Source organism: Uranotaenia lowii, chromosome 3, assembly GCF_029784155.1.
Source record: "Uranotaenia lowii strain MFRU-FL chromosome 3, ASM2978415v1, whole genome shotgun sequence".
Lineage (NCBI taxonomy): Eukaryota > Metazoa > Arthropoda > Insecta > Diptera > Culicidae > Uranotaenia > Uranotaenia lowii.
The window spans coordinates 321,789,229-321,813,229 of NC_073693.1; the positions used below are offsets into that span (position 1 = coordinate 321,789,229).

At 36.4% G+C, this 24,001-nt stretch overlaps 2 protein-coding genes across 2 annotated transcripts; both read right to left on the bottom strand.

Moving 5' to 3' along the window:
* Positions 1-12,278: 12,278 nt before the first annotated feature.
* LOC129753790 (uncharacterized protein K02A2.6-like) lies at positions 12,279-14,414 on the bottom strand. Its single transcript, XM_055749637.1, has one exon. It carries the CDS (start codon positions 14,412-14,414, stop codon positions 12,279-12,281), a length of 2,136 nt encoding a protein of 711 aa, XP_055605612.1.
* Positions 14,415-14,585: 171 nt separating this feature from the next.
* Positions 14,586-16,550, bottom strand: LOC129753791 (uncharacterized protein K02A2.6-like). The gene is made up of 2 exons (XM_055749638.1): positions 15,652-16,550; positions 14,586-15,603 (listed from the first exon to the last, which is right to left on the bottom strand). The coding sequence occupies exons 1-2, from the start codon at positions 16,548-16,550 to the stop codon at positions 14,586-14,588; spliced, it is 1,917 nt and encodes a 638-aa protein (XP_055605613.1).
* Between the last annotated feature and the right edge of the window lie 7,451 nt (positions 16,551-24,001).

Here is a 24,001-nt window from a genome sequence, read left to right on the forward strand (position 1 = left end):
AGCACCTAAGAATTTCATGAAAAAAGTTATAACCATTTCAAAATAAAAAATCTGAATCCATTGAAAAGTGTTAAAAATGGCAGATTTTGCATGCTAGAGCTGTTAATAATTGCATCAAATGTTTTTGCGAAGGCTATATAAATCAATAAATTCTCTGGCAATGCAAAGCAGTTTTTTGAGATTTTTTATTTCCATCCTGCTGTTACACAGCTTTCAAATAAGCAGTGAAAAACGATAAAATTAAAAAAAAAATTTTGGAAACAAACATTTTATACAGTTCCCCCACAATCATTAGTCACTTAACGTATCATTAAACCACAAAATGTTCGTTCATTCGGGTGTTAGTGGACCAAACATCAAGATTTGCTTGAATTTCAGTCATTAAACATTCCCTCTTTGATTTCAAACATGATTTTGTTTCCAATTTTGTTGAAAAATAATATAATTTACCGAAACAATCAACGTTTTTCAAAACCACAATTATAGGTCAAAATTGAAGCTTGTAACAATTATTAGTCATATTGCCCACAATTATTAGTCACATAGAAGTCCATGGCAACACCCGAATATCAACATGAAAATCAACAAGTTTCTGGCAAACATTCAGGGGCATTCTTTGCTAGTATACGTTCAAGGGGCAATTGGGTTGAGCTAGCAACCAAGAAATGTTTTGTTTTGCTTGTGAAAAAGTGACCCATGATTGTGTGGAACTTGGTGGATTCTGTAACAATTATGGGTCACTTTTTTTTTGCTAAATATTATTGAATTTTCGCATATCATTCGCTCAGTTTTATTTGGAAAATGTAAACTCTTCTTTTGTGCTTATATGGGACCAATTCATGTGGTTGGAATCTTTGAAATACCCGCATAAGGGGCTTAACGGTTTAAAATGTCAACCTTATAACATTGGAATTTTATGCGATAGTTCCATAGCTTATAGTTCACCTTTGATAAAAAGTATTCAAACAGCAATTTTACTGTTATAAAACGCACAAATAATATTTTTAATGCATTTTGATTATATTGTCGATTAACTAAAAATAATAATCTATATATATAAAAATGAATTTCTGTCTGTCTGTCTGTCTGTCTGTCTGTCTGTCTGTCTGTCTGTCTGTCTGTCTGTCTGTCTGTCTGTCTGTCTGTTCCCTATAGACTCGGAAACTACTGAACCGATTTGCGTGAAACTTGGCAGGTAGGGGTATTGGAGGCCGGGGAAGGTTCCTATTATGGTTTCAGACCCCTCCCTCTCTCACGAAGGGAGGGAGGGGCCTCCCCAACAAAAGTAAATTTTTTGCATAACTCGAAAACCCATCAAACAAATGGTATCTAATTTGGCATGGGGTGGTATTTGGGATCGAGGAATATTTCTATGAATATGAGGTACCCCTCCCTCCTCTCAGAGGGATGATAGGAAGGGGGAAGGGGGGCTACAATATTTCAATGATTATTTGAGACCCCTCCCTCTTTCCAGTAGAAAGGGGGAGGGGGCCTTTTTCATATTTTTTTAAATAACTCATCTATATATATAAAAATGAATTTCTGTCTGTCTGTCTGTCTGTCTGTCTGTCTGTCTGTTCCCTATAGACTCGGAAACTACTGAACCGATTTGCGTGAAACTTGGCAGGTGGGGGTATTGGAGGTAGGGGAAGGTTTCTATTATGGTTTGAGACCCTTCCCTCTCTCATGAAGGGGGGGAGGGGCCTCCCAAACAAAAGACAATTTTTTGCATAACTCGAGAACCCATCAAGCAAATGGTATCAAATTTGGCATGGGGTGGTATTTGGGAACGAGAAATATTTCTATGAATATCAGGCATCCCTCTCTCTTCTCAGTGGGGTGATAGGAAGGGGGGAGGGGGGCTATCTTACAATTTTTCATATAACTCGAAAACTAATCAAGATATTGGAACCAAATTTGGCACGGGAAGGTATTTGGATACGAAAAATACTTCAATGATTATTTGAGACCCCTCCCTCTTTCCAGTATAAAGGGGGAGGGTCCTCTTTCATATTTTTTTTACATAACTCAAAAACTGTTAAAGCAAATGGAACCAAATTTGGTAGGGGGGGAACCAAATTTGGGAGGGTATTTGGATACGAAAAATATTTCTATGATTATTTGAGACTCCTCCCTCTTTCCAGTAGGGAGATATAAAGGGGGGAGGGGGCCTTTTTTATAATTTTTTACATAACTCAAAAACTAATTAAGCAAATTGAACCAAATTTGGCATGGGCGGGTATTTGGGAACGTGACATGTTCTAATGATTGTTTGAGACCCCTTCCTTCTTCCAGAGGGGAGAAAGGAAAGAAGGAGGGGAGTTTCATACAATTTTTACTGCATAACTCAAGAACTACAACAGCAAATGGAACCAAATTTAGCATGGAACGAAATTTGGGTACGAGAAATGCTTCTATGAATATTAGGAATCCCTCACTCCTTCAAAGATGTGGATGAAAAGGGGGAGGAGTGGTCTCTATTACAGTTTTCAGTATAACTGGAGAGTTGATCGAGCAAATTGAACCATATTTGACATGTGAGGGTTTTTGGATACGAGAAATGTTTCTATTATAAATTTAAGCCCCAACTTTTTTTCAGCGGAAAGATATATAGGAGGGGCTTCAATACAATTTTTTTTGCATAATTCGAGAATGAATTGAGCAAATGAAACTAAATTTGGCATCAAAAAGAATTTGAATTTCGAGAAATACTTTTTCTTTCTGAAGCAATTCCTTTCTTGCAGTAGGATGATAAAAATGAGAATATAGGAAGGGAAGAGAAGGCTTACATTTAACTTTTTTTTTTATTAAATCCGAGAAATGGACAAAACATAGCATGGAAAATCATTTTGCTATGATTCTATGAATATCTGACACACCATCCTCCTTTCAGTGAGTAGGTACCTAGGAAGAGGGAGTTGAGGCCAATACACTTTTGTTAGCATAAGTTCTCAATTTATGCAAACAAAACCAACACATGGAAATAAATATGGCATGGAAAGGTACTTGGTTACGAGATATGTTTCTACGAATGTTATAGACCCTTACGCTTTACAGTGTAAAGAGGGGAAGAAAGAAGGCTCCTTTTAAATTATGTTGTAAAGCTTAAAAACTTATCAACCAATAAAGTTATAATTTGATATAAGAGGATTTTTGGACACGAAAAAATGGGTATGATTATTAAAGACCACGACCTCCATTCAGCAGGGGGTGAAGGGAAGGAGAGGGGAGGCTCTCTTATCAACAGCTCTTATTTTTAGCATAAATCCAGAGAATATCAAGCAAAAACAATCATATTTTATAAGTTAGATTGTTTGGGTACGATTAATTTGAGACCCTCCAGACAGATCAAAATTATCAGATCTTTTACACAAATTTATAGAGCAAGATTCAGAATATTAGTTTAAGTTATCTTTGTGTTGCAATTTGAAACTCCAGCTGCAGCTCCCATTTTATAGCGGTTGCTTATGAATTATGTTATAATGCCAATAAAACAATAAAAAATTGAATAATTTTTGAAAAAATCATTTGATTTTGGAAGGTGTAGCAAAGCACACCGGGTCAGCTAGTAAACTAATAAAGCAAATGGAACCAAATTTTGCATGGGATGATATTTGGATACGAAAAATATTTCTAAGATTTTAAGAGACCCATCCCTCTTTCCAGTAGGGAGATATAAAGGGGGGAGGGGGTCTCTTTTATAATGTTTTACATAACTCAAAAACTAATTAAGCAAAGTGAGCCAAATTTGGCATGAGCGGGTATTTGGGAACGTGACATGTTCTAATGATTGTTTGAGATCCCTTCCTTCTTCCAGCGGGGAGAAAGGAAAGAGGGGGGGGGGAGAGTTTCATGCAATTTTTACTGCATAACTCAAGAACTACAACAGAAAATGAAACCAAATTTGGCATAGAGCGACATTTGGGTACGAGAAATGCTTCTATGAATATTTGGTATGCCTCACTCCTTCAAACAGGTGGATGAAAAGGGGGAGGAGAGATTACCCTTACAATTTTTAGTCTAACTGGAGAGCTGATCGAGCAAATATAACCATATTTAGCATGTAAGGGTATTTGGATACGAGAAATGTTTCTATCATAAATTGAAGCCCCACCTTTTTTCAGTGGAAAGATATACAGGGGAAAAGATGGGCTTCCATACAATTTTTTTGCATAACTCGAGAATTAATCGAACAATTGAAACCAAATTCGGCATCAAAAAGTATTTGAGTACGAAAAATACTTTTCCTATGTGAAACAATTCCTTTCTTGCAGTAGGATGATGGAATTGGGAATATAGGAAGGGAAAAGGAAGCTTACATTTAATTTTTTTTTACCAAATCCGAGAAATGGACAAACCTCACATGGAAAATCATTTTTGTATGATTCTATGATTATTTGACACACCATTCTTCTTTCAGTGAGTAGGTACATAGGAGGAGGGAGGTGAGCCCAATACAATTTTGTTAGTACAAGTTCTTAATTTATGCTAACGAAGCCAACAAATGAAGACAAATATGGCATGGAAAGGTACTTGATTACGAGATATGTTTCTACGATTGTTATAGACCTTTACGCTTTACAGTGTAGAGAGGGGAAGAAAGGAGGAGGCTCGATATGCATTTTGTTGTAGAGCTTAAAAAATTATCAACCAATGGAACAATATTTGATGCAAGAAGATTTTTGGGAACAGAAAAATGGGTATGATTATTAAAAATCACGATCTCCATTCAGCAAGGGGAAGGGAAGAATAAGGGGGGGGGGTTCTCTCTTATCAGTTTGTTAGCAAAAATCCAGAACATATCAATCAAAAACAATCATATTTTATCAGTTGAATTGTTTGCGTACGATTTATTTGGTACCCTCCTTTCCTAGGGCGGAGCTTACAGAAACAAATCAAAATTATCAGATCTTGAACACAAATCAAGATTCAGAATATTAGTTTAAGTTATTTTTGTGTAGCAATCTGAAACTCCAGCTGCAGCTCTCATTTTATGCTTATGAATTATGATATATTTTGATTTAAAATAATGCCAACAAAACAATAAAAATTTGAATAAATTCTGAAAATATCATAAGATTTTGAAAGGTGTAACAAAGCACACCGGGTCAGCTAGTATGATATAATTTCTTTTGGTTTAGTAGATATCAGCAGTTCTAATGATCGGTGACTAATAATTGTGTGTGACCCATGATTGTGGGGGGACTGTATAACTTTGAATATCTTTTCTGGGATAAAATTTAGGTTTGTACCTTGTTCACATAAAATGTACTGCAAGAATCAAGAAGCATTTTTAATCCAAAGTTATATTTTTTGGAACTTTCAGAACATCTCTGGCGATTTTTTAACGAAAAATTTTGTTTTTCCATACAAATTTCCATACAAAATTAAAACTCGTTGCGCAAATTCAGGACTTGATGGATCGCTTCCAAAATTTTTATTGCTATTTCTGGTAGCAAAAATAACCAAAAAAAGTTATGGGAGGTGTAAAAATTTAAGAATTTGAAATTTCCATACAAAGCTTGCAGCGGTCTAGTACACACTTAATATTTTCTTCTGTGGTCGAGACGATTTCGTCATGTATTTTCAACAGCTGAAATAATAGAATAATGTTGGTTCGAAACGGATCTGTTCTGTGATTTGCAGAAATTTTCAAAATTATCCTGAGACTTGAGACTTTTATTATGCACAAAATGATTGCGATATTTTTTTTTAATTAAAACTAGGCGAGATGAGGGCATAATAGCCACCTTAACGAAAACGCCTATTTTACCATAGAGAACAGCTGTAATATGTGAATTACATCATTGTTTCGTGCTCAGACACTCAAATAGTTTATGGCCTAATTGGATGAAACTTGAAAAAGACGATAAAAACGTTTAAAAATGCATTTCAAAAATTTTTGCCGAAAACTGAAAACCAGTCACTGTAGAGGCATAATGAGAAACACCGCGAGGCAGTATGAGCACCATTAATGTAGGCATAATGAGCGTTTTCTACCGGGGAATCTAGCAGCGAATTAGACTCGACGAAGTCAACTGACTAATAAAGCTACAGCTTGACTTGTATCGTCTGACGATTTGGCCTATTGGTTAGATGTCGGAGAGGTAATCAGTTGAAGGTTATTGTTCAGTTAATCACGAGTTATTCAGAAATTAACCTGCTTTTGCAACAAATTCGTGATAGTGAAACCCGCGGTACTCCGATCGATCTTTATCTTCACAGGAAAATAATGTCCTAGGTTTTATAGAGTTCCTGGACATTTGAAAGAAAGTTCCTCCGAATTTCATAAAATATGAAGTGCCATGAAATTTTGTTTGCTATCACCTTGTGCCCAAGAAAAATCTCCTGAGTTTTTAATGTTCCAGTGTCATTTGAACTGTTTTCCTGTAATCCAGAGGATCATGGTCCTGAGCGGAATAGTTGCAATCTTTGTGCGAACCGAAAATTTAACGCGAAAAAGAATATGGCCATGTCCCATACTTTTAATGCTTTTTGAGTGAGAGTGTAAAACTTCTCTTCATGGTTAAACTAAGAAAATTAAAAAAAACAAACATTTTCGAACTCAATGAAAACGGGGTCGTGTTACGAAGGAAAGCTGAAAATCAATCGAAAATTGATAGTTATCTGTAGAAATTCATTACAAAAAAATTACGATCCTGTGCATCTTCCCTAAGTTTTTATGGATATTTCTATAAGATACACAATCAATAATGAAATTGCTTTTATTTTGATTGATTTTATGAATCACATCAGCATTTATATGCTCCTCAAAGCCTCTACAGGGCGAAACCCAGCAGGGGTCCTACCAGGGACACAGTTTTGGTCTTTTCTATGAAAAAAATCCGAAAAAAAATTTTTTTGCTGCAGAACTTTTCTGCTAACTCTTCTTGAGCAATTCCTATACTGCCGTTCTAAGCAAGAATGTCCCATGTGACTTTTGGGTCATTTTCACTTTTTTGCTGGAAACGGTCTCTTTTAGTGTTAACTTTCGAATAAAAACACAAACAAGTATACTTTGTTCTGAACTTATACGAAATTTTCATCAAGGTGGTTGTCTCTATGTTGATAGTTCTACGCAAGAATGTCACACTAGAGAAAATTCTATAAAAAATGCAAATTTTATCGAAAAATTGTCTTGAGATGAGTTCAAACTGTTGAATTTAATGTTAATCACTGAGAAGAACACTAAAATAGAGGGCAGAGGATGTAATAAATGTGAATTATTTGTTCAGTGTTTCTTTTCTCTGTTCCTACCTTTCCCATCACACATACATGCATTATTGTAGGGACACCTTTGTACAGTTAGAAAGTGAGTTGCTGCGTCAGTCAATACAGAAGTTAAGAACCGACAACATGTAATTTAACCGTCGTGTAATAAATACTATTTTCTGACTACCTTAGTTGAAGAATTATTACAGAGGAGGAGCGAGAAGACTTGAGTGTTTTATTCAGAGAAATTTTCACTAAACACTTTTCGGTAGGCACTACTTACAAGATCCATACTCAACTATACATTTTTATATACAAAGAGGAATGTATTTCTCAAATAACGGTTTAGCATGAGTTTTTAAGGAAAAAAATAAACTACCCAAGATTTTAAAATGATAGAAAATTTGTAACCGTTTGACAGTTTTTCGTAGAACCAGCATCGGAATGCGTTCTGATTCTACGCAAAAGTGTCACACGGAGCATTTTTGGCTATAATTTGCTGTTTTTTTTAGGAAATGTAATTTTTTGGCAGAAAACATCGTAAAATGATTAACTTGAACTGTTCACTACGAAAAAACTGTCGGTGAATTTTTAGTTTGAGAGAAAAATTGGAAATATAGCTGATATTTCAATCGCGTTTTTTTTCGTTTGCACGTTTTTCCACATGGGACAATCTTGCTTAGAACGGCAGTATAGTAGTGAATTGGCTCAGTTGACAAAATTTTATCAAGCTAAGCTGAGCTAACCTTATTTAATTACAGCAAAATTTTTCTTCCTTTAGCAATTGGTAGTGACGAAGTGGTTCAGTTGTCAAATTTTGTTGTTGGCGAAGAAAACCCTGTAGAGAGTTTTTTAGTAGCGTCCATAAAAATTCCTCTTACTGAAAAAAAAGTATTGAGGGTATTTTGAGCTTTTCTTGTAAATTTTTTTTTCAACCCAGTAGCCAAGACAAAAAAAAACATTAAAATAAATTAAAATAAAAAAAAAAGTTTGGTTGATTTCATTCGATTTATATTAGAGAAAGTTGTGAGTATTTTCATAAAATTCAAGAACTTCATTGGCACTTTGTAGATGCGTGTAATATCAACCTAAAAGTATCATTCAAATAATCATTTTATATTAACTAAACTATACGAAAATTTTCAGGAATAATTGATTTTTTTTCACAAAAACTGGCGCAGAACTGAAATAAGCTAAAAAGATCTCAAACTTTGCAGAAATTTTTGGAATGCATGAGGAACAACTCATCTCTGGCTTTGATATGTATAAAAATGGCAAAGTGAACAAGTGTAACGGACATAAATGTTGCAGATTACTGTAGTCTGTATATATAAACTGTATACACAAAAATGTTTCCAAGTATTCTTTTGAACAAAGTATTTGAAATAATATATAGTTTCATCTAGCATTTACATATAAACCTTGAGACCAAAATATTTTACATATCGAGTTGCTCTGAATTTCGAATGTCTTAGTCCAGCAAGGAAATATCCATATCTATTATCCGGCAACATGTTTACACGAATAAATACGCCAATCAATGTTCCAGGATCTCTCTCGATTTTTTTTCTGCTGCCAGTCGACACTCTTATCGATTCGGTTATAGAATTTAAATTGGCAATTATCACCTGTCGAGTGTCGTCGAGCAGGATAGATACTGCAATACTGCTCTCTGACAGCGTTTATTTCTTGACATGTCTTTTCCCAGCATCATCGTCTTCTACATTTACTAGTTCAGGATTTTTTTTATGCTGGCTCCATCTACTGTTGCTGCTTGGCAATTTCGCGCACCCCATTGGGAACGATAACTGACACTAGACGATCTTCAGTCGGTATCCTAGAACCGGAGAGATTTCTTTGGGTCCGGGATGTCAGCTGAAGCGAAAAAAAAGTCCGTTGTTGCTGCACTGCTCAGTCAGGTAGAAGGAATAATTCAGCTGTTAGAATGAAGTGCACAGTTTCGGTACGAGCGACGCGGCCATTTCATGGTTAAGTGAAAACTTACTCCAGAAACGGTTCAGTTTTAGTGAGTCTGTTTGCTGCAAGGACGTGACCTCGGGACAATTGTTTTTCCCAAATGTTGGCGTTTTGAGAATGCTGTTGCTTTAAGTTTTCAAGGGCAAGCTTTGACGATATTTTTTTACAGAACGGATGAATTAAATTAACAGTCATAAATCTAATTGTTGCAATCCGATAAAGGAAATCCATTTATCTGATTGTAAATAATTCAAAAATCAAACAGTTCATTCTCTCTTGTTATCTCAAATTTATCCTATTTATACAATAAAAACAACATAAAATCAAGAGACATCTAAGATGTCTCTTGACGCTGAATTGTGATGCAAAAATCATCGGGTGCGTCGCGTCCGCGTTTTAGTACTTATCGACAGCGTTGACCGCTGACGTGACGCGACGACCGACGCTGTATTGTGTTTCTGCCTTAACTCTGAATAACATAAAAAATCTATACTATTCTAACCTGGCGTGACAAAGTTTTCATCCCTTCATTTTTTTTTTACTTTACATGAGAACTATTCGAGCAAATTGAACCAAATTTGGCACCGGAAGGTTTTTGGGTACGAGAAGGGAGAGAGAGGCTTCCATACAGTTTTTTGTACAACTGGAGCAAAAATCGAGCAAATGGAACCAAATTTGGCATGGGAGTGTATTAGGGACGATAAATGTGTTTCTGAAATTTTATTATATTTACCATCCACCTTTTAGTGAGATATAGGAAAATGGAGGAGGGTTCATTAAGGTTCAATCTTTTACCTTACTCAACAACTATTCAAGGAAATTGATCCAAATTTGGCATAGGAGGGTTTGAATACGAGAAATATTTCAACAATTCTTTGGGACCCCTCTTTTCTTCCATTGGGAAGATAGGGAGGAAGGAATGGGGCTCACATACAATTTTTCAATCGTAACTCGAGAACTATTGAAACCAATTTGGGCATGGAAAAGTAAAAGGGATCAAAGGTGGGGGCGTTGGAAGGCGTGAGATCGTCTTCAACGAGTTTTACTTTTTTGTTAGGAGAAATTTTCTTGTCAACTGGCAGCGCAAATGGAACGAGGTAGCTACTCAAACTCCCTACTCGCTACTCAAACTTTCAATTACTACTCACTACTCGCTACTCAAACATGCTAAATGCTATTCGCTACTCAAACTCGTAACTCTAACTTGCTACTCACTACTCGCTACTCAAACTCGCAACTTGAACATACTACTTACTGCTCGCTATTCAAACTCGTTAATCGCTAAAAGATACTCGCTACTTAAACGCGTTACTGCGTTACTCGCTACTCAAATTAACTTCTCGCTAATAACAACTCAAACTTGCTACTCGCTACTCAAACTCGCTAATCGCTACTCATTACTCGTTACTCGCAACTCTCTACTCGATACTTGCTACTCGCTATTCGCTATTCGCTATTCGCTACTCGCTACTGACTACTCGCTACTCACTACTTACTCGCTACTTCGAACTAGCTACACTCTACTTGCTACTCAAACTCGCTACTCGCTATTCAAAATCGCTACTCGCTACTCAAACTCGCTACTTGCTTCTTAAACTCGCTACTCGTTACTCGATATTCGCTACTCAAACTGGCTACTCGCTATTTAAACTTACTTCTAGCTTCTCGCTAATCGCCAGTCAAACTTGCTACTAGCTACTCAAACTCGCAAACTAGCTACTCTTGTCTAGAAACTCGTTACTTGCTACTTGCTTATCGCTAATCGCTACTCCTAAATCGGCACTCGCTACTCACTATTCGCAACTCAAACTCCATACTAGCTACTCGCTACTCACTACTCAAACTCGCTATCTGCTATTCCAAGCCACTACCCGCTTGTTAAACTCGCTAATCGCTTCTTTCTATTCACTGCTCGATGCTCGCTGCTCAATTTCACTATTCGCTACTCAAACTTGCTACCTGCTACTCGCAGCTTACACTAGCTACTCGCTACTCACAATCGCTACTCTTTACTTACTACTTGCTACTCGTTACTCGATATCGTTAGTCGCTTTTCAAAATCACTACTCGCTACCCAAACTCGCTACTTGCTTCTTAAACTCGCTATTCGCTACTCAAAATCGCAATTCGCTTCTTAAACTAGCTATTCACTATTCTCTACTCGCTACTCGCTACTCCCACTTGCTATTCGCTATCCGTTACTCAAACTCGCTACTCGCTACTTGCTACTTAAACTTGCTAAGCGATACACACTAATGAAACTCGCTACTCGAACTTGCTGCTCACTACTCGTTACTGAACCTTGAAACTTAGACTTACTACTTACTACTCGCTACTCAAACTCGCTACATGTCCTCGCTACTCAACACTTGCTACTCTATACTCGATACTCGTTACTCTTTACTCGATATTCGCTACTCGCTCATCGCTATTCACTACTCGCTTCTTATACTCGCAACTCGAACTTGCTATTCTCTACTCGCTACTCGCCATTCAAACTTGCTACTTAAACTTGCAACTTAAATTTGCAACTTAAACTTACTACTTATTGCTCGCTACTCAAACTCGCCACACGTTACTCGTTACTCGATACTTGCTACTCAAAATGGCTACTAGCTACTTAAACTTGCTACTTGCTACTTGCTTCTAAAATTCGCTATTTGCTACTCATTACTCAAGCTAGCTTCTCGCTAATCGCCAGTCAAACTTGCTAGTAGTTACTCATACTTGCTACTCAAACTCGCAACTTGTTACTCTCGTCTCGAAACTCTTTACTCGCTACTTGCTTATCGCTAATCGCTACACCAAAATCGGTACTTTCTAATCAAACTCCATACTAGCTGTTGCAATAAAAACAGCTTCTTAGCAACAAACAAATTAAAATAACTTTATTCCGAAGATACAAATACTTTAAAAAACTTTAAAAGGATGTGTAATTCGACTCTAAGCAAGGTGTGGAATGACTTTTAGTAAGTTGACGTTTCTCCTATCAATCAGGGCGGCATCCTTCTGGGTGACAGCCGTCACTTGATGTGCCACCAGTTGATCCACTGGTTCGGACGGGGGGTCCTCTCAACACCTCCCCCGTTTCAATAAAGCTGATACGGTCCGTATCGCACAGGAGCTCTTCTGGTACGCGAAGAGTGGCGAAGTAGGGATGGTTCAGCTACTGGTGTTGGAAGATGAGTTGGTCTGCGGATCCGTTGACGTGGTCTATCGACTTGCTGGAGTTCATCAATAGTCGGAAGGTTGGATTCCGGTACTGATTGGATTTGGGGTTCGACTATTACATTTTCCGGATAAGCTGGTGCACAACCTAGGCCCCAGGATTCTAGCAGGATTGCAAGTGGAATTTCAGGATTTTGTTTCTGCACATTGTGTTCAACCTCATCGTTCTTGAATCGTTTCCTCAATTGATTACAGTGTGATCTGACAAGATTTTGTTTTACTGTCAGCCATACGTTATAGATGACACGGCCAACACGTTCAATAACTTCTCCAGGTTCCCATTTCCAATTGTTGTGTTCGAACACTTTAGTCCAAACAAGTTCCTTGCGATCGTAGCTCCTAGCTTTGGCACCATGCCTGCGGTTAAACTGCTGCTCTTGTTGCTTTTCTTCGTAGTAGAAGGGCGCAGGTGGTTTAAGAAGATCAAGCGAAGTTCGCATAGGCCTGCCTAACAATAATGCAGCTGGTGTTTTGTTTTCAGGTGCACTTCGACATGGAGTGGAACGGTAGACGAGCAAAAAGGTGTTAATTGCTTCAGCAAAGGCTTCTCCCCCCACTGTGATTTTTTTCAGGGTTCGTTTGAACGTGTCCACAAAACGTTCAGCGAGTCCGTTTGACTGCGGATGGAAGGGTGGAGTTTTCAGGTGCTGGATACCATTTTGGTCGCAAAAACGTTCAAATTGTTCACTGACAAACTGACGACCATTGTCACTAACAAGAGTTTCTGGCATGCCGAACCTAGCGAAAATGCCACGCAGTATAGCCAATGTCGCCTCGGTGGTGATGCGTTTGGTGGGAACAACTTCGGGCCACTTGCTGAAGGCGTCGACCAGGATCAGAAAGTACCAACCGTCGATGGGACCAGCATAATCCATATGCACCCTTTGCCAAGGATTTGCTGGCGTTGGCCAGGATGCCAAATTGGTTTTGGGATTAGTTTTTGCCACACTCGCGCATTCATCGCAAGAACGAACGAGCTGCGTTATGTCGTCGTCGATCCCAGGCCAGTAAACGTTATTTCTGGCGATGGACCGCATTCTTTCTACGCCGGGATGACCTTTATGGAGCAACTGTAGTACTCGCTTGTGATGTTTCGCTGGTATGACCAATCTCTCACCATACGTAAGGCAGCCGGAGACGATAGATAATCCGTCACGACGCAAAAAGAACTGCTGCTGATGTGGATCTTTCAATTCGGTTTTTTTATTCGGCCATCCTTGATGGACGAAGTTTTGCACCTGCTTAAGGAGTGGATCTGCTTCTGTTGCTGCTTGGATCGTTTTGAAAGTAAGCGGGATCACCTCAAGCGTTTGATGAATAACATTGTCGATAGATTTCTCCATTTCGATTGATGCTATGACATACTCTTCTTCGGGACGGATATGGGTGTTGATTAGCCGTGACAGTATATCTGCGTACCCGAAACTGTCCGTTGAGATGTATTTGATTGTGAAATCATATAAAAGAAGAGTTAAGGCCCATCGCTGGAGTCTATTTGCAGTGTAGACTGGAATGCCTTTTTTCGACCCAAAAATGACCAACAGCGGTTTGCGGTCAGTCTCGAGGATGAAGTGCCGACCAAAAAGCATACGATGGAATCGAGTCACAGCAAAGATGAGAGCCAAGCCTTCTTTCTCGATTTGGCTGTAGTTTGTTTCGGCAGATGTGAGGCTCCGGGAAGCATGGCAAATTGCTTTTGTTGTTCCGTCCGGAAACTGATGTGCAATTCGTGCTCCAATGCCGATCGATGACGCATCAGCTGATACCACTATCTCTAAAGCTGGGTTGTAGTGGGTGAGTGCTAGTGGTGATTGTAAAAGTTGCTTGAATCTATCGAACGATTTCTGACAAGCATCACTCCATTCCCACTTGACCCCCGTTTTCAGCAATGTGTCCATAGGGAACCGTAACTTGCGCATCTCTGGAGTGTATTTGCCATAGTAATTTACGGCTCCGAGGTATGAACGGAGGGTGGAAATATCGTGAGGTGGCGGCATGGTAGCGATAGCGGAAGCTTTTTCTGGATCTGGGCGAACACCATCACCATCCAGAATATGACCGAGGTATTTGATTTGGGACATGAAAAATCGGCATTTTTCGAGGCGCACCGTAAACCCGTAGTCTTGGAGGCGACCAAGAAAGAGATGTAGGTTCCGGTTATGTTCTTCCTATGTTCTTCCACCAACGATAGCGTCATCAAGATAACCAGAGGTGAATTGAAGTCCGCTAGTCATCGCATCAGTAATCTGTTGAAACGCGCCGGGAGCTGATTTGATGCCTGGAGATAGCCGTGTGAATCTGTAGAGCCCCAGATGAGTGTTGATTGTGAGTAAGGGCTGGCTGTTTTCGTCCACCTCTACCTGTAGGTAGGCATCCGAAAGGTCAATGTGGCTAAAAACACGACATCCGGACATTCTGGCGAAAATATCATCTGGCAGGGGAAGAGGGTACTGGTTGGCCTCGAGTACACTGTTAAGCCCGGTTGAAAAATCTGCGCAGATTCGGACACTACCATTTGGCTTTCTGACGACCACAATCGGCGCAGCCCAGTCCGAGAAGTCGACTGGTTGTAGGACTCCTAGACTGTGCAGAGGGTTGATTTCTTGCTCGACACTACCTTTGACGCTGAATGCCACCGGGCGTTTTGGACGGAACAGAGGTTTGGGCTTTCCACGAAGTGATAATTGGACCTTGGTTTTCGTGCAAAGACCCATTTTGTTGGTGAAAACGTTGGGGAACTTTGACTGCAGTTCCTTGACACCTTTCGCTGGTAGGCAACCGACTTGGCTGCAGTATGCGTTGAATGGAACATCCCACAGCCCAAACATTTCAATCCAGTCGGTTCCTAAAACGAAAAGATTAATGTTCGGTATAGCAACACGGCACAAACCTTTCTTGGACGTTCCGTTCAGTGAGACGTTGCACCAGAACTCAGAGGCTAGTTGAAGCGGCTCGCCAGATGCTGTTACCGCCGTGCAGGACGTAGGTTGCGTTCGTGGTCTCCCGATTTGCTTCCACATCTCGTAGGTGATGATACTGATGTCGGAAGCTGAATCCACTTGAAGACGAACCGGAACGTTGTTGATTTCCACTTCGGTGAACTTTCTTCCGTGGTTGACTGCGTTTACAGAAACCACCTTGGTTGCCTTCTTGGGGTTGAAGCTTCGCTTATTCCCGACAGCTTTGCTGGAAAAACAGGAGCAATAGCCCTATTTGTGGCCTTTCTTTCCGCACTCTCGACACAGATGATCCCGGAACTGGCAATCCTTGGAGTAGTCCATGCCGCCACAGGACCAACAAGGCGACCGTGGCTGATCGGTAACCGTCTTTTCACCCATTTGTTTACGTTTGGGCTTGTTGTTTTTGTAGGTCTTCTCCTTCACTGCATGCACTGACACTGGGGACTGTTTTTCGACCATCACGTTGTCGTTTTTCAGATTGCACAGGTTCCGGCAGTCCTCAAAGATCTTGGCCAGGGTGCTGTCCGACGATTCGTTGAGTTTTGTAATCAGACGCATTCGAATATCGGCATCTTTGGGCGACTTGAGACCCGCGACGAAGATCAGGCATTTGAACTGCTCTTCTGTAAGTGCAGAGAGCTTAAAGTCGACATACATCTTGTTCACCTTACAAGAGTATGCTAAGATGTCTTCTGAATCACTTTTGACCGTTTGTAGGCATTGATATCGACGGTGGAACACGGATACTGGGGACCCGAAAAGTGACTTCAGTTTTACGATGGTTTCACCGAAGGTGAATGCATTGGATAGATTGGGGAGGATGAAGCTCGTATACCGTTCGTGTGCCATCGGATTGAGCTTCCTCACAAGCAGTCGCACTTTCGCGGAGTCATCTAGCTTTTTAGCGTCCTTGTCGAACAGATCCGAATATCGAGAGTACCATGAATCGAACGTGCAACCCTGATCCGGATCATAGCTAAACTCGCTGATGTTGCTTGCGAGTGACTCTAACGCTACGTCGTCGCGGGACAATTCCCTAAGGCATTTTTGGGTGGTGGACATCTGCTCTGCCATTTGACCGATGAGACGTTGCTGCTGCTGCAGGATTTGCATAATTGCCTGCTGGAACGATGATTCGGTGGGTGGTGGTGGCAGTCCATGTGTGTCCGGCATCCTAACCTCAAATCTACAGTCTGGTTCCCGCAAACGATCAACTACCGATTTTCCGCAAACTGGTGACTGCTGTCGCCAAAATTCTCGTCGCCACTTTGTTGCAATAAAAAAAGCTTCTTAGCAACAAACAAATTAAAATAACTTTATTTCGAAGATACAAATACTTTAAAAAAAACTTTAAAAGGATGTGTGATTAGACTCTAAGCAAGGTGTGGAATGACTTTTAGTTAGATGACGTTTCTCCTATCAATCAGGGCGGCATCCTTCTGGGTGACAGCCGTCACTTGATGAGCCACCAGTTGATCCACTGGTTCGGACGGGGGGTCCTCTCAACACTAGCTACTCGCTACTCGCTACTCAAACTCGCTATCTGCTATTCAAAGTCACTACTCGCTTGTTAAACTCGCTAATCGCTTCTTGCTATTCACTGCTCGCTACTCGCTGCTCAATTTCACTACTCGCTCATCAAACATGCTACCTGCTACTCGCAACTTAAACTAGCTTCTCGCTACTCGCTACTCGAACTTACTACTCGCTAATCAATCTCTCTACTCGTTACTCAACCTTGCTACTCGATTCTTGCTACTCAAACTCCCTACTTGCTACTCACTACTTTCTACTCGCTTCTCGCTACTCGCTACTCAAACTTTGTATTCGCTGCTCTCGAAACATCGAAAAAGATGATAGTCACATGAGAAAAGTAACTCCCTTCTGCGCGGAGTCAGAATAAAACAAAGCGAACTATTGCTAGCACCGATGTTAGCACAGGCTATTGCGCAGAGACGGGACCAAAGTTCCATGCCTTCTGGAGGACTTTGACACTCGACCAATATTGATCATGTATGACAGGGGGTCTCCTATCGTAGAATGCAATACACGGGCCTTGGAGTAGCGCAGGTTGTGGGTTCCTATTCTACGGGGGCATTTTTTAAATGTTTTTTAACATTTATTTTCATCAGTTCCGTTTCCTAAATATTTTCAATTTGGTACAATAATAGATTCATTACAACACATTTTAGCGATTTTATTGAAAAAAAAATCTTCAAAGATGTGAGGCAGTACCAGAATGGATCATAAGAGGCGAAATGGTCTTAAATTTAGCACGAACTTTCTGATAAGACACAATTTAGCCCCCAAGGTTTTGATTCTGGGATTCCGGGAGACCACCCGAAATTGTATGTATGTAAGTGTTGTACATAAGAATTACGTTCAGCATCATTTGCGTCAACAGATTTATGAAAAATCTAAAGTCAAGTATCAACGCTCTCAATGCTATTTTTCTTTTCTACGGATTACTTAAGACTTTTCTTCAGCGACTTTTCCTCCTTCCGAAATCGCATTTTGTATAGAGCGATCGATTTCTGTAGCATCACTTAGCATTAAGCATTAAACGCTGTTTTTGCGCCAATCCTTACTAGAGAAGTGGTAGAAGAAAAAAAAATCTGCCGTACTTTTAACTGAGCTGAGAATACTGACGACTGAATATTCAATTCTCGGAAGAAAAACGACCTTGGAGTTTGCAGCATCTATTAATGGCCACAGTTCATCCCCGGTCTCTTTATTTCGGTAAGTGAGCTCATTTTTCAGCCAACTTGAATCCATATTTTTCCACTGGAAGAGGGGCTCCTTGACAATTGGTTCGAATTGAGGTCGTTTTGAACCTCAATAAAATGGATGAGGACTCAACACAATAAGATTTCTATGATGTGCAACTTGTCATTGAAGATTTATTGAAGACTAAATGTTCTTTCTGAAGACCAATCACACTTTAGAATTCTTATGTTGAAAGTTTCAACTATTAGCACAATCCTATGCTATGCTATGGCAGATCTGGAGGCTGCAGCCACATTTTTCCCTTTTACTGATCCTCGCACTCAACTCGGCACAGGGTCTGCAATACTTGTGTTATTTTTTGCCTTTCGTGAATGTAGTTTTAATTAAGTTCTTTTATTCGCTTCCATTACTCAAGTGGTTATTTTGCTGGGTCCTCTAGAAATGGTTCAATTTACCCGCTCACTCTCTCAGTCTCTTATCGTCCACTTGCAGCAGAACTGAACGGAACGGAAAAGAGCCCCTTGAAAGGATACATCTAGGAAATGGGGCCGTCTAGAGTGGCACGAGAGTAGCAGCAAAAAAAAACATTTATTTTTTCTCCCGGGATGCATGATTTCCATCCCCGTAACCAACTGGTTCCGCTTCAGTTCCCCGTTTGAGGAGTTCCAGACGTTTTGAGTGGACAAGCTGAAGAAGAAAGTAGCGGAAAGACTACTACTATTGCGAATGGATGAAATCGCTACTTTTGGTGTCAGTGCCACACTAGTAGTGTTACAAATGAAAGAAAATTACGCTACCCCAAGGCTTGTTTTTTCGACCGAACCATGAAAGGGTACTGACGATTTTCTTTCGCAGCTCGGAATGAATGAATGGAACAAAACTTGAGGAAAAAATGCCGGCAAACCTTTTGGCTACATTCCAAATGATTTGTTTTTCCGCGCTGAGTGCAACGTCGGCAGAAAAATAAAATATATGCAAAATTGCGCACTGGATGGCTGCAAAAACTTATACCTACAGCACTGATTATATCAACTCAGGAATAACTAATTGGGCGACTTCGAATAAATATCGGAAAGTGCCTATTGATTTATTTGTCTTTTTGCCGAGAAGAAGGCTTCAAAAGTTTAAGTTGTAGAGTATTTAAAGAGTTCAAGTGATTATTTGCGTCCCTGTACATTTTTTCCAGAAATTTTAAATGATTTGAAATCAAGAACTCAAGAAAATTTGGCAATTTGTTCCAAACAGTTATGAAACAGTTTCAAATAAACCATTTAACAATTTTTATGTCAATTTTGTCTATTGTGTAAATAATGTCAATTTTGTCAGTTTTGAAAATATTGTAAATTTTGTCAACTTTGTCAATATTATCAATTTTGAAATTTTTGTCAGTTTTGTCAATTTTGTCAATTTTGTCAATTTTGTAAATTTTGTAAATTTTGTAAATTTGTTCAATTTTGTCAATTTTGTCAATGTTGTCAATTTTGTCAATTTTGTCAATTTTGTCAATTTTGTCAATTTTGTCAACTTTGTCAATTTTGTAAATTTTGTCGATTTTGACAATTTTATCAATTTTGACAATTTTGTCAATTTTGACAATTTTTAAAAATTTCGACAATTTTGACAATTTTGACAATTTTGACAATTTTGTTAATTTTGTCAATTTTGTCAATTTTGTCAATTTTGTCAATTTTGTCAATTTTGTCAATTTTGTCAATTTTGTCAATTTTGTCAATTTTGTCAATTTTGTCAATTTTGTCAATTTTGTCAATTTTGTCAATTTTGTCAATTTTGTCAATTTTGTCAATTTTGTCAATTTTGTCAATTTTGTCAATTTTGTCAATTTTGTCAATTTTGTCAATTTTGTCAATTTTGTCAATTTTGTCAATTTTGACAATTTTGACAATTTTGACAATTTTGACAATTTTGACAATTTTGACAATTTTGACAATTTTGACAATTTTGACAATTTTGACAATTTTGACAATTTTGACAATTTTTACAATTTTGACAATTTCGACAAATATGACACTTTGGACAATTTTGACAATTTTGACAATTTTGACAATTTTGACAATTTTGACAATTTTGACAATTTTGACAATTTTGACAATTTTGACAATTTTGACAATTTTGACAATTTTGACAATTTTGACAATTTTGACAATTTTGACAATTTTGACAATTTTGACAATTTTGACAATTTTGACAATTTTGACAATTTTGACAATTTTGACAATTTTGACAATTTTGACAATTTTGACAATTTTGTCAATTTTGTCAATTTTGTCAATTTTGTCAATTTTGTCAATTTTGTCAATTTTGTCAATTTTGTCAATTTTGTCAATTTTGTCAATTTTGTCAATTTTGTCAATTTTGTCAATTTTGTCAATTTTGTCAATTTTGTCAATTTTGTCAATTTTGTCAATTTTGTCAATTTTGTCAATTTTGTCAATTTTGTCAATTTTGTCAATTTTATCAATTTTGTCAATTTTGTCCATTTTGTCAATTTTGTCAATTTTGTTTATGTTGTCCATTTTGTCAATTTTGTCAATTTTGACAATATTGTCAATTTTGTAAATTTTGTCAATTTTGTCAATTTTGTCAATTCCGGAAATTTGGACAATTTGGACAATTTTGTCATTTTTGTCATTTTTGTCATTTTTGTCAATTTTGCCAATTTATCAATTTTGTTAACTTTGTCATTTTTCTCAATTTTTTCAATTTTGTCAATTTTGACAATTTTGTCAATTTTGTCAATTTTGTAAATTTTATCAGTTTTGTAAATTTTGACAATTTTGTCAATTTTGTCAATTTTGTCAATAGAGTAAATTTTGTCAATGTTGCCAATTTTGTCAATTTTGACAATTTTGTAAATTGTGTCAATTTTGTCAATTCTGAAAATTTGGACAATTTGGACAATTTAAACAATTTTATCTTTTTTGTCATTTTTGTCAATTTTGTCAATTTTGTCAACTTTATCAATTTTGTCAATTTTGTCAATTTTGTCAATTTGTCAATTTTGTCAATTTTGTCAATTTTGTCAATTTTGTCAATTTTGTCAATTTTGTCAATTTTGTCAATTTAGTCAATTTTGTCAATTTTGTCAATTTTGTCAGTTTTGTCAATTTTGTCAATTATGTCAATTTTGTCAATTTTGTCAATTTTGTCAATTTTGTCAATTTTGTCAATTTTGTCAATTTTGTCAATTTTGTCAATTTTGTCAATTTCGTCAATTTTGTCAATTTTGTCAATTTTGTCAATTTTGTCAATTTTGTCAATTTTGTCAATTTTGTCAATTTTGTCAATTTTGTCAATTTTGTCAATTTTGTCAATTTTGTCAATTTTGTCAATTTTGTCAATTTTGTCAATTTTGTCAATTTTGTCAATTTTGTCAATTTTGTCAATTTTGTCAATTTTGTCAATTTTGTCAATTTTGTCAATTTTGTCAATTTTGTCAATTTTGTCAATTTTGTCAATTTTGTCAATTTTGTCAATTTTGTCAATTTTGTCAATTTTGTCAATTTTGTAAATTTTGTAAATTTTGTCAATTTTGTCAATTTTGTCAATTTTGTCAATTTTGTCAATTCTGGAAATTTGGACAATTTGGACAATTTTGTCATTTTTGTCATTTTTGTCATTTTTGTCAATTTTGCCAATTTATCAATTTTGTTAACTTTGTCATTTTTCTCAATTTTTTCAATTTTGTCAATTTTGACAATTTTGTCAATTTTGTCAATTTTGTAAATTTTATCAGTTTTGTCAATTTTGACAATTTTGTCAATTTTGTCAATTTTGTCAATAGTGTAAATTTTGTCAATGTTGCCAATTTTGTCAATTTTGACAATTTTGTAAATTGTGTCAATTTTGTCAATTCTGAAAATTTGGACAATTTGGACAATTTAAACATTTTTATCTTTTTTGTCATTTTTGTCAATTTTGTCAAGTTTGTCAACTTTATCAATTTTGTCAATTTTGTCAATTTTGTCAATTTGTCAATTTTGTCAATTTTGTCAATTTTGTCAATTTTGTCAATTTTGTCAATTTTGTCAATTTTGTCAATTTTGTCAATTAAGTCAATTTTGTCAATTTTGTCAATTTTGTCAGTTTTGTCAATTTTGTCAATTATGTCAATTTTGTCAATTTTGTCAATTTTGTCAATTTTGTCAATTTTGTCAATTTTGTCAATTTTGTCAATTTTGTCAATTTCGTCAATTTTGTCAATTTTGTCAATTTTGTCAATTTTGTCAATTTTGTCAATTTTGTCAATTTTGTCAATTTTGTCAATTTTGTCAATTTTGTCAATTTTGTCAATTTTGTCAATTTTGTCAATTTTGTCAATTTTGTCAATTTTGTCAATTTTGTCAATTTTGTCAATTTTGTCAATTTTGTCAATTTTGTCAATTTTGTCAATTTTGTCAATTTTGTCAATTTTGTCAATTTTGTCAATTTTGTCAATTTTGTCAATTTTGTCAATTTTGTCAATTTTGTCAATTTTGTCAATTTTGTCAATTTTGTCAATTTTGTCAATTTTGTCAATTTTGTCAATTTTGTCAATTTTGTCAATTTTGTCAATTTTGTAAATTTTGTCAATTTTGTCAATTCTGGAAATTTGGACAATTTGGACAATTTTGTCATTTTTGTCATTTTTGTCATTTTTGTCAATTTTGCCAATTTATCAATTTTGTTAACTTTGTCATTTTTCTCAATTTTTTCAATTTTGTCAATTTTGACAATTTTGTCAATTTTGTCAATAGTGTAAATTTTGTCAATGTTGCCAATTTTGTCAGTTTTGACAATTTTGTAAATTGTGTCAATTTTGTCAATTCTGAAAATTTGGACAATTTGGACAATTTAAACAATTTTATCTTTTTTGTCATTTTTGTCAATTTTGTCGATTTTGTCAACTTTATCAATTTTGTCAATTTTGTCAATTTTGTCAATTTGTCAATTTTGTCAATTTTGTCAATTTTGTCAATTTTGTCAATTTTGTCAATTTTGTCAATTTTGTCAATTTTGTCAATTTAGTCAATTTTGTCAATTTTGTCAATTTTGTCAGTTTTGTCAATTTTGTCAATTTTGTCAATTATGTCAATTTTGTCAATTTTGTCAATTTTGTCAATTTTGTCAATTTTGTCAATTTTGTCAATTTTGTCAATTTTGTCAATTTTGTCAATTTTGTCAATTTTGTCAATTTTGTCAATTTCGTCAATTTTGTCAATTTTGTCAATTTTGTCAATTTTGTCAATTTTGTCAATTTTGTCAAATTTGTCAATTTTGTCAATTTTGTCAATTTTGTCAATTTTGTCAATTTTGTCAATTTTGTCAATTTTGTCAATTTTGTCAATTTTGTCAATTTTGTCAATTTTGTGAATTTTGTCAATTTTGTCAATTTTGTCAATTTTGTCAATTTTGTCAATTTTGTCAATTTTGTCAATTTTGTCAATTTTGTCAATTTTGTCAATTTTGTCAATTTTGTCAATTTTGTCAATTTTGTCAATTTTGTCAATTTTGTCAATTTTGTCAATTTTGTCAATTTTGTCAATTTTGTCAATTTTGTCAAATTTGTCAATTTTGTCAATTTTGTCAATTTTGTCAATTTTGTCAATTTTGTCAATTTTGTAAATTTTGTCAATTTTGTCAATTTTGTCAATTTTGTCAATTTTGTCAATTTTGTCAATTTTGTTAATTTTGTCAATTTTGTCAATTTTGTCAATTTTGTCAATTTTGTCAATTTTGTCAGTTTTGTCAATTTTGTCAATTTTGTCAATTTTGTCAATTTTGTCAATTTTGTCAATTTTGTCAATTTTGTCAATTTTGTCAATTTTGTCAATTTTGTCAATTTTGTCAATTTTGTCAATTTTGTCAATTTTGTCAATTATGTCAATTTTGTCAATTTT